The sequence below is a fragment of the Berghia stephanieae genome, chromosome 13 (genome assembly GCF_034508935.2).
Source record: "Berghia stephanieae isolate SIO BIC M18660-M18661 chromosome 13, UCSD_Bste_1.3, whole genome shotgun sequence".
NCBI classification, from domain to species: domain Eukaryota; kingdom Metazoa; phylum Mollusca; class Gastropoda; order Nudibranchia; family Aeolidiidae; genus Berghia; species Berghia stephanieae.
In genome coordinates this window covers 11,394,152-11,418,027 of record NC_088372.1, presented here as the reverse complement: position 1 = coordinate 11,418,027, position 23,876 = coordinate 11,394,152, and the positions used below count along the sequence as shown (strand labels likewise).

At 38.3% G+C, this 23,876-nt stretch overlaps 1 protein-coding gene across 3 annotated transcripts in view; it reads left to right on the top strand.

The window, feature by feature from the left end:
• LOC144959183 (syntaxin-17-like) overlaps positions 1–19,449 on the top strand; it is a 29,425-nt gene extending 9,976 nt beyond the window's left edge. For 2 of the 3 annotated variants that reach the window (XM_078891725.1, XM_078891724.1), the window contains exons 5-9: positions 306–598; positions 9,171–9,221; positions 10,232–10,318; positions 16,841–16,970; positions 18,767–19,449. In XM_078891725.1, coding sequence (XP_078747851.1) covers positions 306–598; positions 9,171–9,221; positions 10,232–10,318; positions 16,841–16,970; positions 18,767–19,071 — 866 coding nt within the window. In that variant the 3' untranslated portion in view covers positions 19,072–19,449. The remainder of the gene's footprint in view (positions 1–305; positions 599–9,170; positions 9,222–10,231; positions 10,319–16,840; positions 16,971–18,766) is intronic. The other variant, XM_078891726.1, reaches the window with a different exon arrangement.
• The last annotated feature ends 4,427 nt before the right edge of the window (positions 19,450–23,876 follow it).

Sequence of the window (23,876 nt, the reverse complement as noted above, 5' to 3'; positions counted from 1 at the left end):
TATTATTATTATTATTATTATTATTATTATTATTATTATTATTGTTATTATTAAATAAAATACATAAACTTTTTTATCCATGAAGAAATTGGTTTTTGCAATTACTACTGCTACTACTACTACTACTACTACTACTACTACTACTACTACTACTACTACTACTATTATTATTGTTAATATTATCATTATTATTATTATTATTATTATTATTATTATTATTATTTTTATTTTTATTATTATTATTATTATTATTATTATTATTATTATTTTCATCATCACCGTCCTCGTCCTCATAACAATTTCAGGCCAGGTATTTGAATGCGGCACAGGAGATCTTGCACCAATGTCACAGGGTGGACAATTGCCAACATCGACTCCAACCTCATCTCCATTGCTACCCACCCATGACACAACAACAGTTCAAAGACAGCTAGGTCATCACCATTCCTCAAACCCCTATTCCACTGGAAATCAGGATACTATCGATAACACCGTTGTTGAAGCAAACTCCCACCAAGCCCCGTTGTTAGTGACCACCAACTTACATGTCATTCCAGAAAATTCTGAAGCCTCCGCCTCATGGGAACAACTGAGAGAGGTAAGTCGGATGTGTAACATTATAATTTTGTGGTTTGAAGCAGTGATACTTCATCGGTGGTGACTTTCCAACTGTCCCTCTTGTAATCATTGTGGAAAAGAACTGGAAACAGCAGAGCATCTGGTGGGGCATTGTGTCATGACAAGGCTACCAGGTGTGTTTGCGAATGTTCTCAAATGCTGCAATGAGTTTGCCGCCTGGATAGTCCATCATAATATCCTAGTGCAAGACGAGACCACCAGAAGGTGCTGCCTTTGGACCAGTAGGCACTTTGTTTGAGTCTGGCTGTTGACGATGCAAAGTGTTCGATTATTTTTCTTATCAGATAAGAAATAACGAACTTATGACTTACCAATAGATATTTCCTGTAATGAATTTACTTATGTAATCAATCCTGATTTATTTCAAATTATTCGATTTTGCCATCGTTATGTTTAACCTCTAACGAAAGAGTGAAAATGGAAAGGCTTCGTATGGGAACAAAACAGACAATGGACGTTTCGGGTACAAACCCTTCGTCAGCACAACAATACACAAATAAACGTGGAAAACAAATAAAATATAATGGAAAATAACTTGTGTCGTCTGTACTCAATGGTGGTTGCAGTATGAATGAAATGTTAGCGTGGCGTGGGTAGAGGATAGTGTGCCCCAGGGGGGTGATCTAATTGATAAGCAGAGGTCAGCGTCAGGGAACAGAACTTTCCAGACTATAATGGAAGATAAAAGACATATTGGTAGTAGTAGTAGTAGTAGTAGTAGTAGTATAGTAGTAGTAGTAGTAGTAGTAGTAGTAGTAGTAGTAGTAGTAGTAGTAGTTGTAGTAGTAGTAGTTGTGTAGTAGTAGTAGTAGTAGTAGTAGTAGTAGTAGTAGTAGTAGTAGTAGTAGTAGTAGTAGTAGTAGTAGAACGCTGTAGTGGAACAGTAGGGGGGGGGGGGTTTGGGGGGGGCGAGGTGAAAGGGTCACGGCGGAGGGGGGGGGGGGGGGTTTGTTGGATGAGCGAAGGTCGAATCTTCGCGAAGGAACGATGCGATAGTAAAGTGGAATACACCAATAAATAGATAGATGGATAGGCAGATAGATAGGTAGATGGTCAGAAAAGAGGGGAGAGAAGGGAGAGAGAGAGAGAGAGAGAGAGAGAGAGAGGGGAGAGAGAGAGAGAGAGAGAGAGAAATTAATAAAAGAAAAAAATTTTAAAAGAAAAATTTAAAAAAAAAAAAAATTATTAAAAAAAAAAAAAAAAAAAAAGGGGGGGGGGGACGGGGGGGGGGGGGGGGGGGGGGGGGTTGGTTTGAGGCGGACCGGTAGAGAGGGGGAATCAGAGAGAGAGAGAAGGGAGAAGAGGGAGGGGAGAAAGAGAGGAGGAGAGAAAGAAGAGAAGAAAGAAGGAAGAGAAAGAGAGAGAGAGAGAGAGAGAGAGAGAGAGAAGAGAGAGAGAGAAGGAGAAGGAGAGAGAGATGAAGAGAGAAGGAGAGAAGAGAAGAGAGATGGAAAGGAGGAGGGAAGTAGGAGTAACAGACGGTGATAGTGGTCTATATGTATATAATGGATGAAAAAGTGATGATGAACAATGAGAGATAGAAGGTAGATGACTATAATGGTGGATAATAGTAGATAGATGCTAGCTAGTAGCTGTAGATAGTAGATGATAAAGATAGATAGTAGTAGATAGATAGATAGTGATAGATAGATAGATGTAGGAGTAGAGTTGTACTAGTAGTATGAAAGTAGTAGTAGTAGTGTAGTAGTAGTAGTGGTAGTAGTAGTAGTAGTAGTAGTAGTAGTAGTGTAGTAGTAGTAGTAGTAGTAGTAGTAGTAGTAGTAGTAGTAGTAGTAGTAGTAGTAGTGAGTAGTAGTGTAGTAGTAGGTAGCAGTAGGTAATAGTAGTAGTAGTAGTAGTAGTAGTAGTAGTAGTAGTAGTAGAAGTAGTAGTAGTAGTAGTAGTAGTAGTAGTAGTAGTAGTAGAAGTAGTAGAAGTAGTAGTAGTAGCAGCAGCAGTAGCTGTAGTGGCAGAAGTGAGAGCAGCAGTGGTGATGAATATGGGTGACGTTGACATCTAGTGGTGGTCAATCCTGGTGTTGAGTCCGCGTGGAGTCAGCGTTCCCAACAACTTGATCAGGTGAGTTTCCTACGTCGACGGGCGGAAGTGTCCGAATGGCAAAAACTGAGCACACACACACGCACACATGTACATCGCAGTGGTCTGGCAGATTGAAGTGTCTGGCCACTGCTGTGTCTGCACAGTTCGATATGTCACGCAAGTGCTGCACGAATCTGTCACCCAGCCTCTTTCCGGTCTCACCAACGTAAGCAATCCCACACAGGGAGCACGTAATCGCATAGACTAGATTACGGTCAGTGCAAGTAAACGGCCGCCTGATGTCCCAAATCTTGTCTGGAAAGCTGACTCTGTCATACTCCCACAGGTGCCCACAAGTCTTGCATCGGGGTCGCATACACGATCTGGCTTTAGGTCCATCCCTAGGTATGGGTTCCAGGCGGCTTCTGACAAGGAGATCCCTCAGGTTACGATCCCGTCGATATGCTACCAACGGGGGTTCTGAGAAAACTCTGTGGGTGTCTTCGCCCGCCTGGAGGATCCCATAGTTCTGCAATAGGATGTTCCTCACTTGATCGGCATGGGGGTGATGCGTGAGGACTAAAATGGGACGCTGTGTCTCCTGCTTCCTGGCATTGCGAGGCCTCATTGCTGCTTCTCTCGACACGAGGCTGGCTTTCCGGACAGCCTTAAGCAAAACCCTTTCGGGATATTCCCGTGCCCTAAAAAAATCGAGCATGCGATCACGTTGAAGCGCAAATTCATCATCTTCCAGACAGAGTCTCCGTAAGCGGAGTATCTGACTGAATGGGATGGAGTCTTTGCACTTCACCGGATGGGATGACCGATAGAGCAGGTAGCTGTGACTGTCCGTTTCCTTGTAGTGTACAGTGGTCCGTACTCCCGTGCTGGTCAATACAGCCTTGATGTCCAAAAAGTTCACCTCAGAGGTTGAAATCTCATAAGTGTACTCTATGGACGGGTGGAAGGAGTCCATCGCTAGGATGAACCCTTTCAACTGGCTGTGGGTCAATGACGTAATGCCGAAACAGTCGTCAATGTACCTTTTGAACAGCTCGGGGGCAGGTCCACTGTACTGATGGAAGAAGGTTTCCTCAAGGTAGCCCATGAAGAGGTTAGCATATGAGGGACCCATCTTGGTGCCCATCGCAACACCTGAGATCTGATGGAAAAATACATCATTGAACTCAAAAGTGTTGAGTGTGAGCACAAGTTCGGTGAGCCTCACAATGCTGTTGCTGGAAATCCCTGGTAATGGATGGCGGTCGACGAAATGCCTGATGGCACGCAGTCCGTCAGGATGCGGTATGGATGTGTACAGTGCCTTCACATCCATGGTGAAAATTAGCCGTGGACGTTCATCCTGGAATCGAATTTCGTCAATGACACCAAGAGCATGGTTAGTGTCCTTGATATACGATGGCAGGGTGGGAACTATACGTTGAAATACCGCATCGAGGAACTGCGATACCTTCTCAGTGGGGCACGAGATGGCCGACACAATCGGCCTTCCAGGTGGAGTGTCAGACAATACCCGGATCTTGTGTATCTTAGGGGCATGTAAAAACATGGATTACCTAGGTCGCTGGGGTCGTGTTTAAGGACCTCTGCTCTACTAGGTAATTCTCCCTGCGATATCAAAGACTGGATTGTCTGGTGGACTCTGGTGTTGTTAGCAAGTGTTGGGTCCGAAGTCACTTTCTCATAAAATATCTGGTCACTCAATTGCCTGTGGCCCTCAGCTCTATAGAGCTCAGCGTCCCAAACAACTACGGCCCCTCCTTTATCAGCCGCTTTGATCACTATATCACGACGTGATCTAAGTGATCGTACGGCAGCCCATTCAAGACGGGTGAAGTTAGACCTCTTGATAGGTGTGGGCCCACACCTATCAAGAGGTCTAACTTCACCCGTCTTGAATGGGCTGCCGTACGATCACTTAGATCACGTCGTGATATAGTGATCAAAGCGGCTGATAAAGGAGGGGCCGTAGTTGTTTGGGACGCTGAGCTCTATAGAGCTGAGGGCCACAGGCAATTGAGTGACCAGATATTTTATGAGAAAGTGACTTCGGACCCAACACTTGCTAACAACACCAGAGTCCACCAGACAATCCAGTCTTTGATATCGCAGGGAGAATTACCTAGTAGAGCAGAGGTCCTTAAACACGACCCCAGCGACCTAGGTAATCCATGTTTTTACATGCTCCCTAAGATACACAAGATCCGGGTATTGTCTGACACTCCACCTGGAAGGCCGATTGTGTCGGCCATCTCGTGCCCCACTGAGAAGGTATCGCAGTTCCTCGATGCGGTATTTCAACGTATAGTTCCCACCCTGCCATCGTATATCAAGGACACTAACCATGCTCTTGGTGTCATTGACGAAATTCGATTCCAGGATGAACGTCCACGGCTAATTTTCACCATGGATGTGAAGGCACTGTACACATCCATACCGCATCCTGACGGACTGCGTGCCATCAGGCATTTCGTCGACCGCCATCCATTACCAGGGATTTCCAGCAACAGCATTGTGAGGCTCACCGAACTTGTGCTCACACTCAACACTTTTGAGTTCAATGATGTATTTTTCCATCAGATCTCAGGTGTTGCGATGGGCACCAAGATGGGTCCCTCATATGCTAACCTCTTCATGGGCTACCTTGAGGAAACCTTCTTCCATCAGTACAGTGGACCTGCCCCCGAGCTGTTCAAAAGGTACATTGACAACTGTTTCGGCATTACGTCCTTGACCCACAGCCAGTTGAAAGGGTTCATCCTAGCGATGGACTCCTTCCACCCGTCCATAGAGTACACTTATGAGATTTCAACCTCTGAGGTGAACTTTTTGGACATCAAGGCTGTATTGACCAGCACGGGAGTACGGACCACTGTACACTACAAGGAAACGGACAGTCACAGCTACCTGCTCTATCGGTCATCCCATCCGGTGAAGTGCAAAGACTCCATCCCATTCAGTCAGATACTCCGCTTACGGAGACTCTGTCTGGAAGATGATGAATTTGCGCTTCAACGTGATCGCATGCTCGATTTTTTTAGGGCACGGGAATATCCCGAAAGGGTTTTGCTTAAGGCTGTCCGGAAAGCCAGCCTCGTGTCGAGAGAAGCAGCAATGAGGCCTCGCAATGCCAGGAAGCAGGAGACACAGCGTCCCATTTTAGTCCTCACGCATCACCCCCATGCCGATCAAGTGAGGAACATCCTATTGCAGAACTATGGGATCCTCCAGGCGGGCGAAGACACCCACAGAGTTTTCTCAGAACCCCCGTTGGTAGCATATCGACGGGATCGTAACCTGAGGGATCTCCTTGTCAGAAGCCGCCTGGAACCCATACCTAGGGATGGACCTAAAGCCAGATCGTGTATGCGACCCCGATGCAAGACTTGTGGGCACCTGTGGGAGTATGACAGAGTCAGCTTTCCAGACAAGATTTGGGACATCAGGCGGCCGTTTACTTGCACTGACCGTAATCTAGTCTATGCGATTACGTGCTCCCTGTGTGGGATTGCTTACGTTGGTGAGACCGGAAAGAGGCTGGGTGACAGATTCGTGCAGCACTTGCGTGACATATCGAACTGTGCAGACACAGCAGTGGCCAGACACTTCAATCTGCCAGACCACTGCGATGTACAGTGTGTGCGTGTGTGTGTGCTCAGTTTTTGCCATTCGGACACTTCCGCCCGTCGACGTAGGGAAACTCACCTGATCAAGTTGTTGGGAACGCTGACTCCACGCGGACTCAACACCAGGATTGACCACCACTAGATGTCAACGTCACCCATATTCATCACCACTGCTGCTCTCACTTCTGCCACTACAGCTACTGCTGCTGCTACTACTACTACTTCTACTACTTCTACTACTACTACTACTACTACTACTACTACTACTTCTACTACTACTACTACTACTACTACTACATACTACTACTACTACTACTACTACTACTATTACTACTACTGCTACTACTACTACTACTACTACTACTGCTACTACTACTACTACTACTACTACTACTACTACTACTACTACTACTACCACTACTACTACTACTACTACTACTACTACTACTACCACTACTACTACTACGACTACTACTACTACTGTTCATACTACTAAAAGTACAACTCTACCTACCTACCTATCTATCTATCTATCTATCTATCTATCTATCTATCTATCTATCTATCTATCTATCTATCTATCTATCTATCTATCTATCTAGCTAGCTAGCTAGCAATCTATCTACTGATTATCCACCGATTCATAGTCATCTACCTTCCTAGCTCTCTCTCATTGTGTCCAATCATCCACTTTTTCATCCATTAATATACATATAGACCCAGCTATCACTCGGCTGTTTACTCGCCCTCTCTCACCTCCCCTCCACCCTTTCTCTCCTCTCTCTCTCTCTCTCTCTCTCTCTCTCTCTCTCTCTCTCTCTCTCTCTCTCTCTCTCTCTTCTCTCTCTCTCTCTCTCTCTCTCTCTCTTTCTTTCTTTCTTTCTTTCTTTGTCCCCCCTCCCTCTTTCTCCCTCCCCCCCTCTCTCTCTCTCTCTGATTCCCCCTCTCTACCGGTCCGCCTCAAACCAACCCCTCCCCCCCCCCCCCCCCCCCCTTTTTTTTTAATAATTTTTTTTTTTTTTAATTTTTATTTTAAAAATTTTTTTCTTTTATTAATTTCTCTCTCTCTCTCTTCTCTCTCTCTCTCTCTCTCTCTCTCTCTCTCTCTCTCTCTCTCTCTCTCTCTTCTCTCTCTCTCTCTCTCTCTCTCTTCTCTCTCTCTCTCCCTTCTCTCCCTCTTTTCTGACCATCTACCTATCTATCTGCCTATCCATCTATCTATTTATTGGTGTATTCCACTTTACTATCGCATCGTTCCTTCGCGAAGATTCGACCTTCGCTCATCCAACAAACCCCCCCCCCCCCCACCTCCGCCGTGACCCTTTCACCTCGCCCCCTCCAAACCCCCCCCCCCCCTACTGTTCCACTACAGCGTTCTACTACTACTACTACTACTACTACTACTACTACTACTACTACTACTACTACTACTACTACACTACTACTACTACAACTACTACTACCTACTACTACTACTACTACTACTACTACTACTACTACTACTACTACTACTACTACTACTACTACTACTACCAATATGTCTTTTATCTTCCATTATAGTCTGGAAAGTTCTGTTCCCTGACGCTGACCTCTGCTTATCAATTAGATCACCCCCTGGGGCACACTATCCTCTACCCACGCCACGCTAACATTTCATTCATACTGCAACCACCATTGAGTACAGACGACACAAGTTATTTTCCATTATATTTTATTTGTTTTCCACGTTTATTTGTGTATTGTTGTGCTGACGAAGGGTTTGTACCCGAAACGTCCATTGTCTGTTTTGTTCCCATACGAAGCCTTTCCATTTTCACTCTTTCGTTAGTATTTTACGATCACCGGCTTCAGGCAGCCCTTACCGTTTTCTACTTTTATGTTTAACCTCTGAAATATTGAGTATTATGACATTCAGCTGAGGTGATTTATGAAAAACTAGAGGTTATAATATCAAATTTCTTATATGATTCTCTTCCTCAGACATTGAGAATCATTGCCATACTTTTACTTATTGTGTAAAATAAAAAACTCTGAATTTTGATTAAAATGTCTATGCAGGACACAATTTACACCTGTTTAAAAAGGTTATCTATCTGGGTTTTTTGGGGTTAAAATTTTTATTTTTTAAAATTATTAATACAGCATATAAAAGTGTATTCATTAGCAAGTATATTAACTCACTGACTACCGATGCAGTATATGGTACAGTATCCATAGTTGTCCGCCAGGGGCCGATGCGGTAACACCCACTGCCCTGGCTATCATCATTTTTTTGCATGTTATTTGTGCGATTACAGGATCCGTGTTCAACGTTAGTTAGGTCTATATTTAGTTTCCTGTCGAGTTTGAAAGAAGTGGGTGTGACTTAGAGAGAGTTAACGAGACTTGAACGTGACCTATCATCAATCATACTGATTTTCTCAAACTGGGACGAAAATGAAACTACATGAATTCTCAACAAAAGTCAGCTAGATTAATTATTTTTTATACTGAACAATCGAGTTCCCCTGAGTCACATTTACTCAGTTTTTTTACTTTCTTTGAACTCTATATTCAGCAGTGTCCTGTCACGTCTTTTATTCTTGTTCAAAGTTCTTTTTATTCATTTTTCTTTACTTCGGCATAGCTAGTTTTTCATGTTATGATTTATGCTGATCTTAGTTTTTAGAGGTTTTACTGTGCTGGCCAACATTTTTAGATCATGTGATTTTTGCTAATGGGTAATACTAAAGCTCTTCATATAGAAGGAATGTGTCACAATTTTTTTTTGCTTTTATTCTTTGTTAAGTTTTTAAAAAAAAATCAATTTGCAGTATTTATTCTTCTGATTCTAACCCTCCACAGAATATTGAAGACTTAAACGAACTGGTCCACGTCTTTGCTGAAAATGTAGAAGTAAGTATAATGGTGTCGAGATCCTTAAGAACAGGGTAGTCTCAGATTTTAGAGTTTTTGACAAAATGAGTCTCATTTGAAGAACAAGTTTTCTGGCCAAAATTATTTAAATCTTGAGCACCAAGAGCATTTTATAAAGTACAATATCTACTAAATGTACTCATTGTGCTTTACAAGGGGTCCCTGGCCAACACAACACTAGACATGGAGGATGAGATATGGCGATATTACAAATAAATTTTTTTCCACCAGAGACAACACTGTTAATGGCCAGGTACTCATTTTACACCTAAATATGATGTAAGTAAATGGGCCTTTTCCAAGGATTCAACTATGCACAGAGCACGCCTCGAACTCTGGACCTTCCGATATCTGAAAGCGAGTGTCTTACCATAAGACCACATAGCCACACATGTCTTTCTGGAGTACGGCAGTTACTGGTTAAAAGTTGTTCTGAAAACTTGAGCCACTGTGTCAAATAATTTTATGTCGGGGCCATCTACATTCTAAAGAGTGATTTTTAAGCCAAAATTTAATTTTTATTTTGTGTGACCAAGCAACTACATCTGTTCTGCTGCACTCTGAATAAAAAAAAAAAAAGCTCAGTCTTTTGGGTTTTTTTTCTTTAATTTGGTCAGAAACCTCGTCCTTCAAATATTGATCGATTAAACTGATATCCTCATCTTGGAAAGAAAACTTTCAAACCTTTGTGAGGTCTCAGGTTTGAGAGTGTTTGCCAAGATGATGGGTATTCAAATTGATTGATATTTGAAGGACGAGTCTTCTAGCCAAATTTTTTTATTCAATTTTTTCCAGAAAAAAATCTGCTCTGCATCGAGGTTCGATCTCGGTCCCTTTGCGTGTAAAGCATGTGTTCTACCAACTGATCTATCGGAACCCCCACCATTACCCTAGAACTAGAACGCCTCACAAATAATCATGATTTAAAAATTTTTTTCTTCTCAATTTTTGTTTTGTATTAACATTGTCCCATTTTTTGTTGTTTATAGCAACAGGGAGAGACCATTAACTGTATAGAGGACAACATTGACTCAGCACATGCCAATGTTGTGGAAGGGACCTCTCATCTGGCAGTGGTGAGTGTGGAATTTAGCTGACAGGGGGTAAAGAAAACACAAAGAGTAAACGTGTCTCAAATGTATTTCAAATGTTCCTGTATGAAGCTAAAAAAAACCCAAACTAAACGACAATAATAGAATGGAATTGAAGCTTAAATTTAATTACTAAGGAGCCGGGTATTTCCTGTTCCATCATTGTTGTGTGTACTCGCCTTAACCACCTCCGTCTTCTCACCTCCCACTCTATTTTTAATGTCTCATTCACATTTGTTATGTTGACAAAATTTTTTGGAACAATGCCCAATCGCAACTGAATTCCGCTTTCTTGAGGCCAGTGACCAGAGAATAATGATAATCTCATATTAGTAATTTCTGTTGCATTAGCCCTTGTATTCATTATAGACTATAATGTTTGTGGAAAATATTTTGCTCTGATGTAGCTAAGTAATATTTTTCCATTTTGACTTTTTGCTACCATCATCACTTTTACTCTTTTGACATCTTGAAGGATTTTATGTTTTGTGGTTTAACTAGTAAGAATCAATGAAAGCAAAAACATATTGAAGAATAAATGGTAAAGGTAATAAATTTGTATATACCTATTGCCTTTGGCATATGCTTTCAACTTAAACTAAAAAGGTCGTTTCAAACTGATGAGGCCTGTTGTGGTCCAAATGTTATCTTAAAGTACATTGTGTAGAGAGTCATGAGATATGTGTTTCTGTACTCTATGCAGCCATCTTGGTCCAGGCGGATACGAAATGCTATGCGGTATCACGTTTCTAATATTCTATCTCGTTGTGTAAGTGCTTGCTTGCTCCCTTTTCTATATCTAGCCATTTACAGTAAAACCCCATTATACCACCATGCCGGGGACATGGCATAATTGGTGGCAGTTTATATGTTTGTTTTTTTAATATCGGTTTGTTCCAAAAGTTTGTTTTTGTGACTTTGGCCACAAATATACTCCAATAGTAATTTTATGTGTGAAAAACTAAGGTAAAAATTCGTTTTGATCAGTTTATATCAGTTGAATAATGGGAAATAAACCAAAAGCTGGCGATCTAGCTCCAATAGACTAGCAGAAATCGTTTTCCAAAGGTTCAAAAGAGGAACTATTGTCCACACTTTCTAGTATAACAACTATAATTTCTATGCTAGATCGTCAGTTTTTAAATTTATTTTTCATTATGGAACCCAGAGAAACTGATAAAAATGGATACTTTCCTTAGTATTGGAGTATTTTTGTGGTGAATGTCACATAAACGCCCTTTTGACTGAGCCTCACATAACCAATTCTTAAAAAGTAGTCATTCAGAGCCACTCACAAGGCACAAGTAATCAGAAATTATTGCAATTTATATAGTATTAACTCTCTCGAATTGATATGAATTGAAATTCGGAACAAATTTGTTTGATTTTCAATCATGGTTAACTCAAGAGAGTTAAACGGACAGTACCTAACAAATTCATGCTACACTATGGGTGGAATACTAAGATTTTTAAAACTACAGTAAAATTACTTTAAACCGAAAGAAGCTAAACCGAAAAATACCTTAAACCGCAAAGAATTTAATAAATTGTACTAGTTTCTTCATTATCTCTGTACTAATTCTTACGATGAACCGAAATACTTCTAAGCAGGACATTAAGGAGAGGGGGGGGGGGGGAGGGTATAGACAACTTACCATTGACATGCCATTTCATTTCCACTTTGTTTAAATGTGTGTGTGTGAGGGAGGGGGGGGGGGGGTTCTATATAATTAGGCCTTTGAACCTAATGGCTTTTCAACAAAAGAGAGATGTGTAGTAGACAGCTTAGCATTGACACGCCTCTTCATTTCCATTTTACTTCACCTCTGAGTAGCTGCGCATAATTCATTATCAATTATCACACAAGACCTTCAATCTTATTTTAGCTTTACATTTTACTAAAAGATGTCTAAAAGAAAGCACTGTGCTTACACGATGGAGTTTAAAATCAAAATACTATGTGAAGTCGATGAAAAAAAAGTTGATCAAGACGGAGATATGTAAAATACACGGCATCCCGAACTCAACTCTTTCCACAATTTTGAATTGAAAATGAAAACCCCCAAAAATATTTTTAAAACACACACACAAAAAAAAGAAGAAATTTAATGGTTACGAAGACAGCATTTATTCAACAACTCCATTTAACGGGAAACCCATGATACGATTAAATGAGCAAATTCCTTAAATAGTTACATGCAAAACGGGAACTTGCTTTAAACCAAAATGTCTTTAAACCGAAATGGTTTAGAAGGTCCCCAAAATTTTGGTTTAAAGTAATTCTACTGTACTTTATTGCCAGATCTTTTTAATTGACCCAGCTACCCAATCACTGCTGGCTGGACAGAGCAACAACAACAAAAAATTTTAATAAAAAAAATCCTCGACTATACCTGGACTGATATCCACTTTGATTTTTAGGCAATAGCTTTACCAACTTGGGTATAAGTAGAAGGACTGATTGTATAATGAAATTATTTTTCTTTCTTTCTTTCATTAATTAATGAAGTTAGTGAGTGGCTTGATTGGGGAGGGGGGGGGGGTATAAGGAGGTTTTACTGTAGTCTCTTCTTCTCTTCAGTTATAGCAAGAGATCACGCTGTTCAAATATTGCCACTATTTAATTTAAAAATTTTTTTATTTAAAAAATTTTTTTTTTTCGTGTTTTAGTTGAATTGGTATCATTCCTGCTTTGGATGTTGTGTAAAATCAAATCAATTTATTGTGGCCATCACTGCGGTTTTATGTTTTCTTTTTTAAAGTCTAAGCAGACGTGTAAAATGTCAGACAACAGGGAAGAAAAGTCGTGACGTCATACATTCTACTTTTCCAGTTCCAAAATCATTGGAAGTGTGTATGTAACTAGTCCTTCAGAGGACTAATAATGAATAGGTTACAGTTTGAATCATGAGGTGGAATAACTATTTTAGTAGCAGGATATATATGCAGATTATAAGGGTTGCAGGATGTAAAAGAGCTGGGAAGGATGATCTTTGTTGATGGCCAGGATATATTTAGACTAGAAAATAAGATACCATCACTCTGAAACGAGAAGATCAATAACACTTTAATTACACAAGGTATGTATTCAGTCTCTAGAAGAGTGGTTTTTCACTGTGAATAAGATGGGAACCAGTTTTTTGGCTTCACACTTTTGTTTCCTATTGTCAGATTTCCGACATTATTGCCACAAGGTTTTTTTTACTCCTTTCACCGTCATTTTGCATTTGATGTAAACATGCTGATTGTTATGGACCACAGGCAGTGCAGACCAGGACTGACAGGCAAGACACTCATTCATTAGTGCCAGTCAATAAAATAGTTTATTGCAAACTTTATAAATCATATATCAATGAAAGAGTGAAATTGGAGCGGCTTCGTATGGGAACGAAACAGACAATGGACGTTTCGGGTACAAACCCCTCGTCAGCACAACTAATGTGTTGATTCATTTGAGTTTCTTCTGTTATACTGATGAAGGGCTTGTACCTGAAATGTCCATCGTCTGATTTGTTCCCATATGAAGCCTCTCCATTTTCACTCTTTCGCTAGTATTTTCACGATCACCGGCTTCAGGCAGCCCGTACCGTTTTATACTAAATAATGTATCACACACATAGAATTATTTAACACTGCAACAGACTATACATGATATCATATAAGTCAATGCACTTGCGTAGTTAACTAAAGATAGGAATGTTCTGTATCATCAATATATTATGGATAAATGGCAAATGCAGCGTGGCTCAGTGATACGGTCTTTGCTTCGTCCCCAAAAAGTACCGAGTTTGATCACCCGCCACTGCGCTGTGTGGCCTTGAGCAAATCACCTCGCCCTAGCTCAATTTGCGCTGCTGCACCACGGCTGATGCCTGGGTTATTCCAGTCTTCCCTTGGAGGAGACCCTAGAGACAAATTTCCCCTATGGGACAAATAAAGGGAATTTATTTTTATTTATTTATTTTATTGTATTCCATCTTTTATGGTGTTGCGTTTCATTAAATTTTAGTATCAGTGCTGCTTATCACAAAGAAATGCTGCTTCGGAAATAAAAAGTAAAAGAGAATTATAAAGAGTTACCAGAACTGAATGAATTTTACTTAACTCACTCAACCCTAACACCAACTATATCCGTAGTGTACTTTTACCCCATGCCTATTTATTACATTTTTCTGAGACAAATTAAAGGCTTCGTATCAAAGCTAATGTTCTTGATTTTTACATGTTAATGGTAGTTGAATAAAACTATCTATGCACATGCTCAGTTTTAATACAATTTTTCCAATTTTGAAAAGTAGAAAAAATCTCTAGGATTGCATGAGTTAAAGCAGGTCTTGTCACTCAATCTGTGGTTCTAATACAGACCTCCCTACTATTACGAAAAATTCATATGCTTACGAAATTTTGCCTCTAATTTCAGAAGTTCATAAGCATCTCAAAGTCATTAAAATGTGTTGAAGAATGAAAGTTGATGCCAGACTACACAATTTTAAGAATTTTAAAGTATTAAATTAATCCTTGTGAGGGTAAACTGTTCATTATTAAAGTTAGTTATAGTGGCTACAATTTTTTATCTCCTAAAAATTATGACTCTTTTAATTTTCAAGTAGGCAGGTATGGCTTAGTAGTAGAGCACTGGCCTCACCATCGAAGGGACTGGTACAATCCTGGGTATTGTTAAGAAGTTTTCTGACCCATTAGTCCTGGACTCCTTGTCCACTAAGCAATGATTGAACAGCTGGGTCTGTAAGATACGGTGGAAAGTGCTTTTGTTTGACGTAGACTGACGTCCCAATCCAAGGGGTTGTACGGCTTTTTGATCTTGTGGTTTGGTTTGACTCTCGCCATGGGACTGGAATGTCCTGGGTTTGAGTCCCTCTCTCGAAGGCACAAATTGATTCCTTTGAAAAGGCTCTCTCCTCACATTGTCTCATTTTTTATTATTTTTTATTTACAATTTTGTTACTTAATCACTTTGATTTGTCGTACATAAGATGTAGATAGATTTGTTTATATTAAAAAAAAATTTTTTTTGTCTTCTATAACCTCAGTGATTAGTTCCATCTTCAGAGTACCATATGTTGATAATAACGGTCAACTGTCTTGATATAAGCCATTATGCAAGATTTATACAGTTGTATCTACATAAAGTCAGCACTCTGAAAGCCAATTTCTGCATAAAGTCAACATCTCTTGTTGGTCCCAAATTTTCTGTATTTTATCAACCTTTTTATTAAGTTAACCAATCATTTTAGTCTGGCGGTGTTGGCTTTAATCGGGATTTCACTGTATTTACTTACTGTATGTAGCAAAAACAAGTAAATACAAAACAGATTAAAAATGAGACGTGTGTATGGTGATGATATTATGTGTTTTTGATGTGCCCATGCTGCAATGTGTTTTGCTGGCTCTGTATCATGCACACATTTTTACTTTCATTATCAAGTCAAAGACCATTAACCGATAAAAATAAAGTATTTTTGAGTTTTGAACTAGTTCCCAATACCACTGTGCGACCTTGGGAGAACACAATTGGAAAAAATTATGAAATTTGAAACATCACAGTTCAAGAATACATTTATCAGACCCCTCCAATGACCGCAGTCGTTTCATTTCTTACCCAAGTCTTATCGTATCTTTTTTGCTATGATTGGTTCTCGAATTAAAAAATGTTGACTACTTAAAGATTATTGGGGTCATTCTGAGTCAGAATCTATTTTTTGTAAAACCTGATGCGTGCAGGAGAGAAACTTTTCCTTAAGTGCAGCTATGTGATCTTATGGTATGAAACTCGCTTTTGTATCAGAATGTCATGGGTTCGATCATCGCTCTGCACAAATTTGAGTCTTTACTCACATTCTCTCACCATACTAAAGTGTAAAATGAGTACCAGGTCGTTAACAACAACAACAGTGACAGTAACAATTTTAATATCGTCTAACAGGCATCATGTCTCTTTCTACATGTTACATGTTGCTGTTGGTCGGGGGTGCTTTTTATGATGTTTTGAGCACGTTTAGTGGATATTGCACTATATAAAAGCTCAAATTTTGTTTTTTTTAGTCCTACGTTTTTTTTTACAAAGGATAATGATGGTGCCTCATAATTCTTTTGCTTTTTTTATTATTATTATTATTATTATTATTATTATTATTATTATTATTATTATTATTATTATTATTATTATTATTGTTATTATTATGATGATGATTATTATGATGATGATGATTATTATTATTATTATTTATTATTGTTATTATTATGATGATGATTATTATGATGATGATTATTATTATTATTATTATTATTATTATTATTATTATTATTATTATTATTATTATTATTATTATTATTATTCTTATTATTCTTTATTATTATTATTATTGTTATTATTATTATTATTATTATTATTATTATTATTATATTATTATGATATTGTAAAATTAGGGACCCCTACCCCCCAAATGAATGGGGAATAACAATATTAATTTTTCCGTCTTTCCTAAGGCATCCAAGTATAAAGCTGCCATGTTTCCAGCGGTTGGTGCCGTGTTGGGTGGGGTCCTCGGGGGTCCCATCGGGTTTGTGGCAGGAATGAAGATTGGGGGTCTGGCTGCTGTCACTGGAGGTGCTGTGGGTAAGTCTCATTTAAAATTTTAATTGAGCTTTTATATAGCTCAATATCCACTAAATGTGCTCAAAGCGCTTTACAAGGGGTCCCTGGCCAACAGCAACATTTAACCTGTAGGACAAGACGCCTGTACTCATTGTACACCTTAGTACGGTGAGAACTGTGAGAGAATGTGATTAAAGAGTCTTTTCCAAGGACTCAACTATGCGCCGAGCGAGCTCGAACCTAGGACCTTCCTACCACTAGACCACATAGCCGCACATGGCCATCACCCCAAAGAGACAATCTCTCCCCACAGATCACACACTAGAACCATATTTCATATATTTTTTACAAGTTACCTTCTACATACAGTCTTACCCACCATCAAGGAATTCCCGGATCTGTCCCGGAAATTTGAAAATAATAAGGGTTGTCCGGGACCAAAATTTGAAAATTTTTTTTTTTTAATGGAAAATGTTACAACAGACTAAAGCTTATATGTTTACGTTCATTGCCATTTCACATAATTTAAAGCAGTTATATTTGTAGTCAATGAAAAAAAAAAAAATATTGCTCCAAAGATCATCAGCTTTGAAATCGCAATGTAACAAATATTCTGACATTTTGTCTTGGGGAAAAAAATGGCCATTGGATCACAAGTGGTTTGAATTACAACTATAATTACACTTACTTGTAATCCCTATCACCACTACAACTGCCACCACCGCCACCACATCATCCCTACCAACTCTACCACTACCACTACTGCCACCATAGTATCCCTACCAACTCTACCACTAGCACTACTGCCACCATAGTATCCCTACCAACTCTACCACAACTGCTACCATAGTATCCCTACCACCGCTACTACAACTGCCATTACCACATCATCCCTACAAATTCTACTACAACCACCACCACCCCCAAATCACCATCCCTACCACCTCTACTACAACTGCCACCACTATCACATCAACCCTACAACCACCACCACCACCACCCCATCACCATCCCGACCACCTCTACTACAACCACCACCACCACCATCCCGACCACCTCTACTACCACTACTGACCTGCCAACAACTACGAAAAATTCGAAAAAATTAGGCTCCAATTTCAGAATTTCATGACCACATCTGAGTCATTAAAGCTTATTGAAAATGAAAGTTGGTGCCAGACTACATAGTTGTAAGGATTGTGTAGTGTTAGTTAATCTGTGTGAGGGTGAATTGTTCACCTCAAAAGTTAACTATAGCGACTATTATTTTTATCTCCTAAAAATTACAATTAAAAAATATTTTCAAGTTGGCAGGTCTGCACAACCACCACCACCACCACCATTATCCCCTTTCCACCAATTCTACAACCATCACCACCACTATTACCTTTAATACCATTGGTACCATGTCATGGTCTTGACAGTAGACGTTTTATCGTCTTTTAAGAAATTTTGAAATTGGGGATAAGCTTGCCTTTCTGCTAGAATATCAACTCTGTACAATGAATTAAATAAGTGGCCTAAGAGAGATACAAGTAGATCCATGTTGTAATAGAATAGATCACCTCATTGCATGCAATGGACTTAAGAATCGAAGGGACATAATTACTGTTGTAACTGTTGATGTATGATTATTGTGGGTTACATACCCTGATAAGACAGGAAATTAGATTATCAACAATAAATGTTTCTTTTTCTTTTTGATTGTAATGCTCAGTTTGTCTTAGTCAACTCGATTTATTCGAACCAGAAATGAAGTAAAATCAAAACATGGATTAAATAGATTTTCAAATTATTCTTTAAATGTTTTTTTCCAGGTTATGCAGGTGGCAGGTACATCAAAAAACGACAAGACAAAATTGTGGAGATGGAGATGACTAAAATGAGTCACAACACGCCGGTGCCCGATATGACTGAGGAAGATAAAACCTTACCCGGAACAAATTCTTCAACTTCATCGTTATTGCCATCACCATCATTTTTATCCTCATCATCCTCATCATCATCACCATCCAACCAAACTGCAACAACAAAAACAGATAATGATATGGAGGGGGGTGAAAGCAGCGTCGCAGGGGTAGTCAACTCTGTCAGGGGCTGGTTTGGTGGTGGAAAGAAGTAGGCTTCATGTACATCATGAAGCGAGAATGTATGTCCTTCAGAGCCACCAGGCCCATGGAGCTGACTGAAGTTTATCCCAGTTTATATTGAAGGAAAGGGACAATAGCATTTGCTTGTTACCCTAAGGATAGGACGTTAGTCGATCTCAAAGTACTTTCCACCAGATCTAACAGACCCAGCTATCCAATCACTACATGGAAGGTCAGAAAAAGAATCTTGACTGCACCTGTATCGATCTCTGTCCCTTTGCTTGTGATGTGAGTGCTCTACCAACTGAGCTCTCAGGACCCCCCCCCCCTCCCCAACAGGACCTCCAAAATGTAAATATACATAACATAAATGTACATCACCTGTGTGACAAAAAATAAATAAAATAAAACCAAGGTATTTTAAACAGTTCATTTCAAATGAAGGAAATCATTGGAATTAAATGACATTTAGTTTTCAAAAGGGCTTAAACCCGAGACCAGACCAGTTGCTCATCCAAGAAAAGAGAGTATAATTTTTCAGGTATGAAAAAGTGATATCTGATGGTTATATTCATTTTCCACATTGATCTCATAAACATAGCTTAAGTTTTGTGAAAGTATTTTCTTGATCTGAAATCCAAAAGGATGTGAGAAAAAATACTTATGTTTATCAGTTTGTTATTTAAGTTGATTATTAGAATTATATATCAAGGTTGCCGAATTTCCGTAGATCTACGGAATTCAGTATGTTAAAAAACCTACGTATATTTCCCAAACATTTCCCAGTCGATTTGTTGTCATAAAAGTTCAGTAATTATTTTCCTCCTGAATCGGCAACCCTGATATATATATATATATATATATATATATATATATATATATATATATATATATATAATATATATATATATATATTTGTAGGCTGTGTCGCAAAAAGTTGGGTTATAATGCAAAAAAATTTATGGGCTATGTATTTTTCAAGGATATTTTTAAAAGAAAATGGTTGTTTTATACGAGGTTTAACATTGTGCAATCTTAAAAGTACGGTATGTTTGATAAAAAAGTGTAAGATTACGAAATTTGATAACTTTGTGACATATAATTACAAAATTATATATAACATACCAGGGGATGCACAATCCTCTTAAGTTTTGTTGTTTTGGTGTTAATTTTCCATTACTATTTCATTTCAACAATTCACAACAGCTCAGTAAGTTACAGGATTGTTTTCTGCTAAAATAAATCCCATTTGGAAATAAATTTGAGAAAAGTTTGAATGTAAAAACATAACATGCGATCTGAATAAAAAGCACCACCTTGACTGTTGTGCTTTTTTCCTGAAAACAGTGTGTAACTCAAATAAATAGGCTGAAATGCTTCTGATAATTTCCTATCATTTGATATCTTATTTGTTCCATTACGTTACCATAGAATGGGGTAACTGACTACGGCCAATTGGAGTGATTACGACTGGCTCCCAAATGAGCCCTCCAGATTGAAAATTATTAAACAAATATGGTAAAAGTTACATCCTTTGATAGATTTCATCCTTCCCCCAAACTTTAGAAAAATGAGATCGGACAGGTTATTTCAATGTCAAGGTATATTATTTAAATATGTTTAAAAAATGGTCAAAGACCAACATCTTTATATGATATATCTTGACGTTGAAATAACTTGTGTGTATATATATATATTACACTTAGATTATTTTATGAGTAGCTCCTTCTACCAAAAAGTTGAGCACTATTATTTCATGTTTTTTGTTTTTATAGTTTTATATCATGTATGTGACTGATTGCTTGTTCCTTTAATAATGCTCGACAAGTGACTTGTGCTGCTATATGAGATGGAAATGTTGGTCCATAATGCATGTTGGGGGAATAAAGAGGATTATAAAACACCTTCATTAGAATGTAACTATTGAATTGTGCAATACGGATGTTATATTATATATGTGCGTTACGGGCTCATTGTTGTAATTGAAATACTCTGGATGAGACTTTGAGGTGATCCACAAACTAAGTACTCTGATAGTGTGCTCTTGGAATCTACATCTGTTCCCCATTTGAACCATTCCCCCTTGTCTTACTTTTCCTTGGGTGCTTTAACTGTAATCCCAGAATTCTTTGACAATCATATTTCCTTCTTTTTACTGGCGCTGATATGACCTAAATGTGTTGCAAGCACTGTAAAACCCTTAAAAACAATAAAAACAAAACGAAGTTGTAGTATTTATTGTTTGTATATTACTTCTTTTTACTCACATATTCTGACCACATTGAGGTGCATAATGATTACCTAGTCACAAACTGTTGGAAAAAAACCCCAACAAACTACTAACAGCACATTACAGGTGCCATGTCTGCACATGTTTTAAATGTTTCTGTTGGCTTGGGACCCCTTATAACGTGCTTTGAGTACATTTACTGTTCTGTAAATACATAAAAATTGTATGGTGAGTTGCTCCCATGGTGGGCAGGGAGGTACATATTGTGTCTTCTACCCCCGGTCCCCCTTATAATCTGTTTTCCAGTTGCTCTCTGTCTTTGTCTTGGCATGGGTTTACTTGATTTTTGTCCTGACCCTGGCTGCAGTCCTTGACTGGGAGGGAACAGTCGACTGTATAGTTATTGGTCTGGGAGATGATTTTTTCCCCTTGTAAATCATCTCTTTGATATGCACTGTAACTTTTATTTAATTATTGAACATATGATTTGTAAGCAATACGACTGTGTTCCTCCTCTTAGTGGGACCTACTTTTAGGTGATCTCAAACTATGCACAGTGATGGTACGTTCTTGGATCTACACCTGTCTCCCATTTGTATCAGGTACCTTTGTCTTATTTTTCTTGTGTTTTTCATTGTAAATCTATTCACTTTTTTTACTATCCCATTTTCTTCGTTTTTAGTGGCGCTGAAATGACCTAAATGTGTCGTAAGTGCCGTAAAACCCTTAAAAACGAATGTTTAGTTGGAGTTATGGGATGGTGTCAGAATTGCTCAGGTTTTGTTTGGGTTTTTTTTTTTAATTTAGGTACAGAAATCTTGTTAAACTTGTTTATTTAAAATTTTATTTTATTTTATTTGTGTTTATTTTTTTAGTTAACCCTTAAAACGTGTTAATTTGGGTTCATACAACGGTGTTATAAATGCTCATGTTTTTGTGGTTTAAAAAAAAAATATTTTAGGTACAAAAACCTTGTTTGTTTCTTTTTTTTAAACTCTAATTTTGTTTTGTTTGTGTCGGGTCTCTCTTTTTTTTTCTTTTTTTTTAAATAACAATGGAATAATCATTTTGCAAACGTGTGTCCTGGTGTTAGTGAAAATGGAAAACTATTGTTTCTTTTTTTGTTAAATTATTTTTTTTCTTTTCTTTCTTTATTTTTTGTGTGTTGTTTTAGTTATAAACCTCTTTTGCCATATCAGTTTTTATACATATAAAGAACTTTCCGTCAAATCCAATACTACCTATGTTAGGAATACATTTCATTAACTCACTCAACCATAACACCGACTATACCCGTAGTTTACCCGTGTTACTTTTACACAATGCCTATTTATTACATTTTTATGAGACAAATTTTAGGCTTAGTATCAAAGCTTTTTAGTTTTTACATGTTAATGGTAGTTGAATAAAACCATCTATGTACATGTTCATTTTTAATTTTAAAATTTTCCAATTTTAGAAAAGTAGCAAAAATCTCTAGGATTGAGTGAGTTAACCTGGGTAGGGTTCCTGACCTCCCATAGTGGGCAGGGAGGCACTTACTTACTGTGTCTTCTATCCCTTCTATCTCTGGTTTCCAACATGCTTTTTGTCTTTGTCATGGGATGAGATTACTTGATTTTGTCCTGGCCTTGGCTGGATACCCTTGCTGTGAGGGAAACACTCAAATGTATAGATAGCTTTGGGAGATGATATTTCTTTGTCTTGTAAATCCTACCTCTGTTAAGCAATGTATTGTTTATATAGTGTGCTCTTGGAATCTACATCTGTTTCCTATTTGAACCAATTTTCCTTAGTTTTACCTTTTCTTGGGTGCTTTAAATATAATTCTAGAACTTTTTACTGTCCCATTTTCTTCCATTTTTACCGGTGCTGATATGACCTAAATGTGTTGCAATCGCCGTAAAACCCTTTAAAAACAAACAAATGACCTTCTCTTGGGTACTCTAATTGTAATTCTAGAGCTTTTTACTATCCCATTTTCTTCCTTTTTACTGCCGCTGATATGACCTGAATTTGATTCATGTACCGTAAAACCCTTAAAAACAAAAACAAACATCTCATTAACCAATTAACCTCTGTACTCTGAAAAAAAAGCATTTATTTAAAACTTTGGCCAGAAAACTCGTCTACAAAAATCGATCGATTTAAATGACCCTCATCTTGGCAAAAAAAAAAAACCCAACAAACTATCAAATATGGGGCTTAAATGAAGACTTCACGAAGTCCCAGATTTGAGAGTTATTTGCCAAGATAAGTGTAATTTAAATCGATCGATTTTTGAAGAAGGAGTTTTCTGGCCAAATTGTTAAATTCACTTATTTCCCAGAATACAGTAGTCACAGTCATGTGGTTAGACCATGGACGACTAGAGTACTATAGTTACGTCATGAGTTAGACTTATTTTACGTTTATCCTTTAAAAATTTTATGTTTTGGATATGGATTAATGATTTGGCTAAATACCAGGAACTGTTTATTTCTATTTGTCCCACTTACATTTCTGTCATAACCCATTGTCTTTCGATATTTTAACAATCGCTTTTTGACATTTTAAAAAAAAGGGGGTGGGAGGGCTATATATATATATATATATATATATATATAT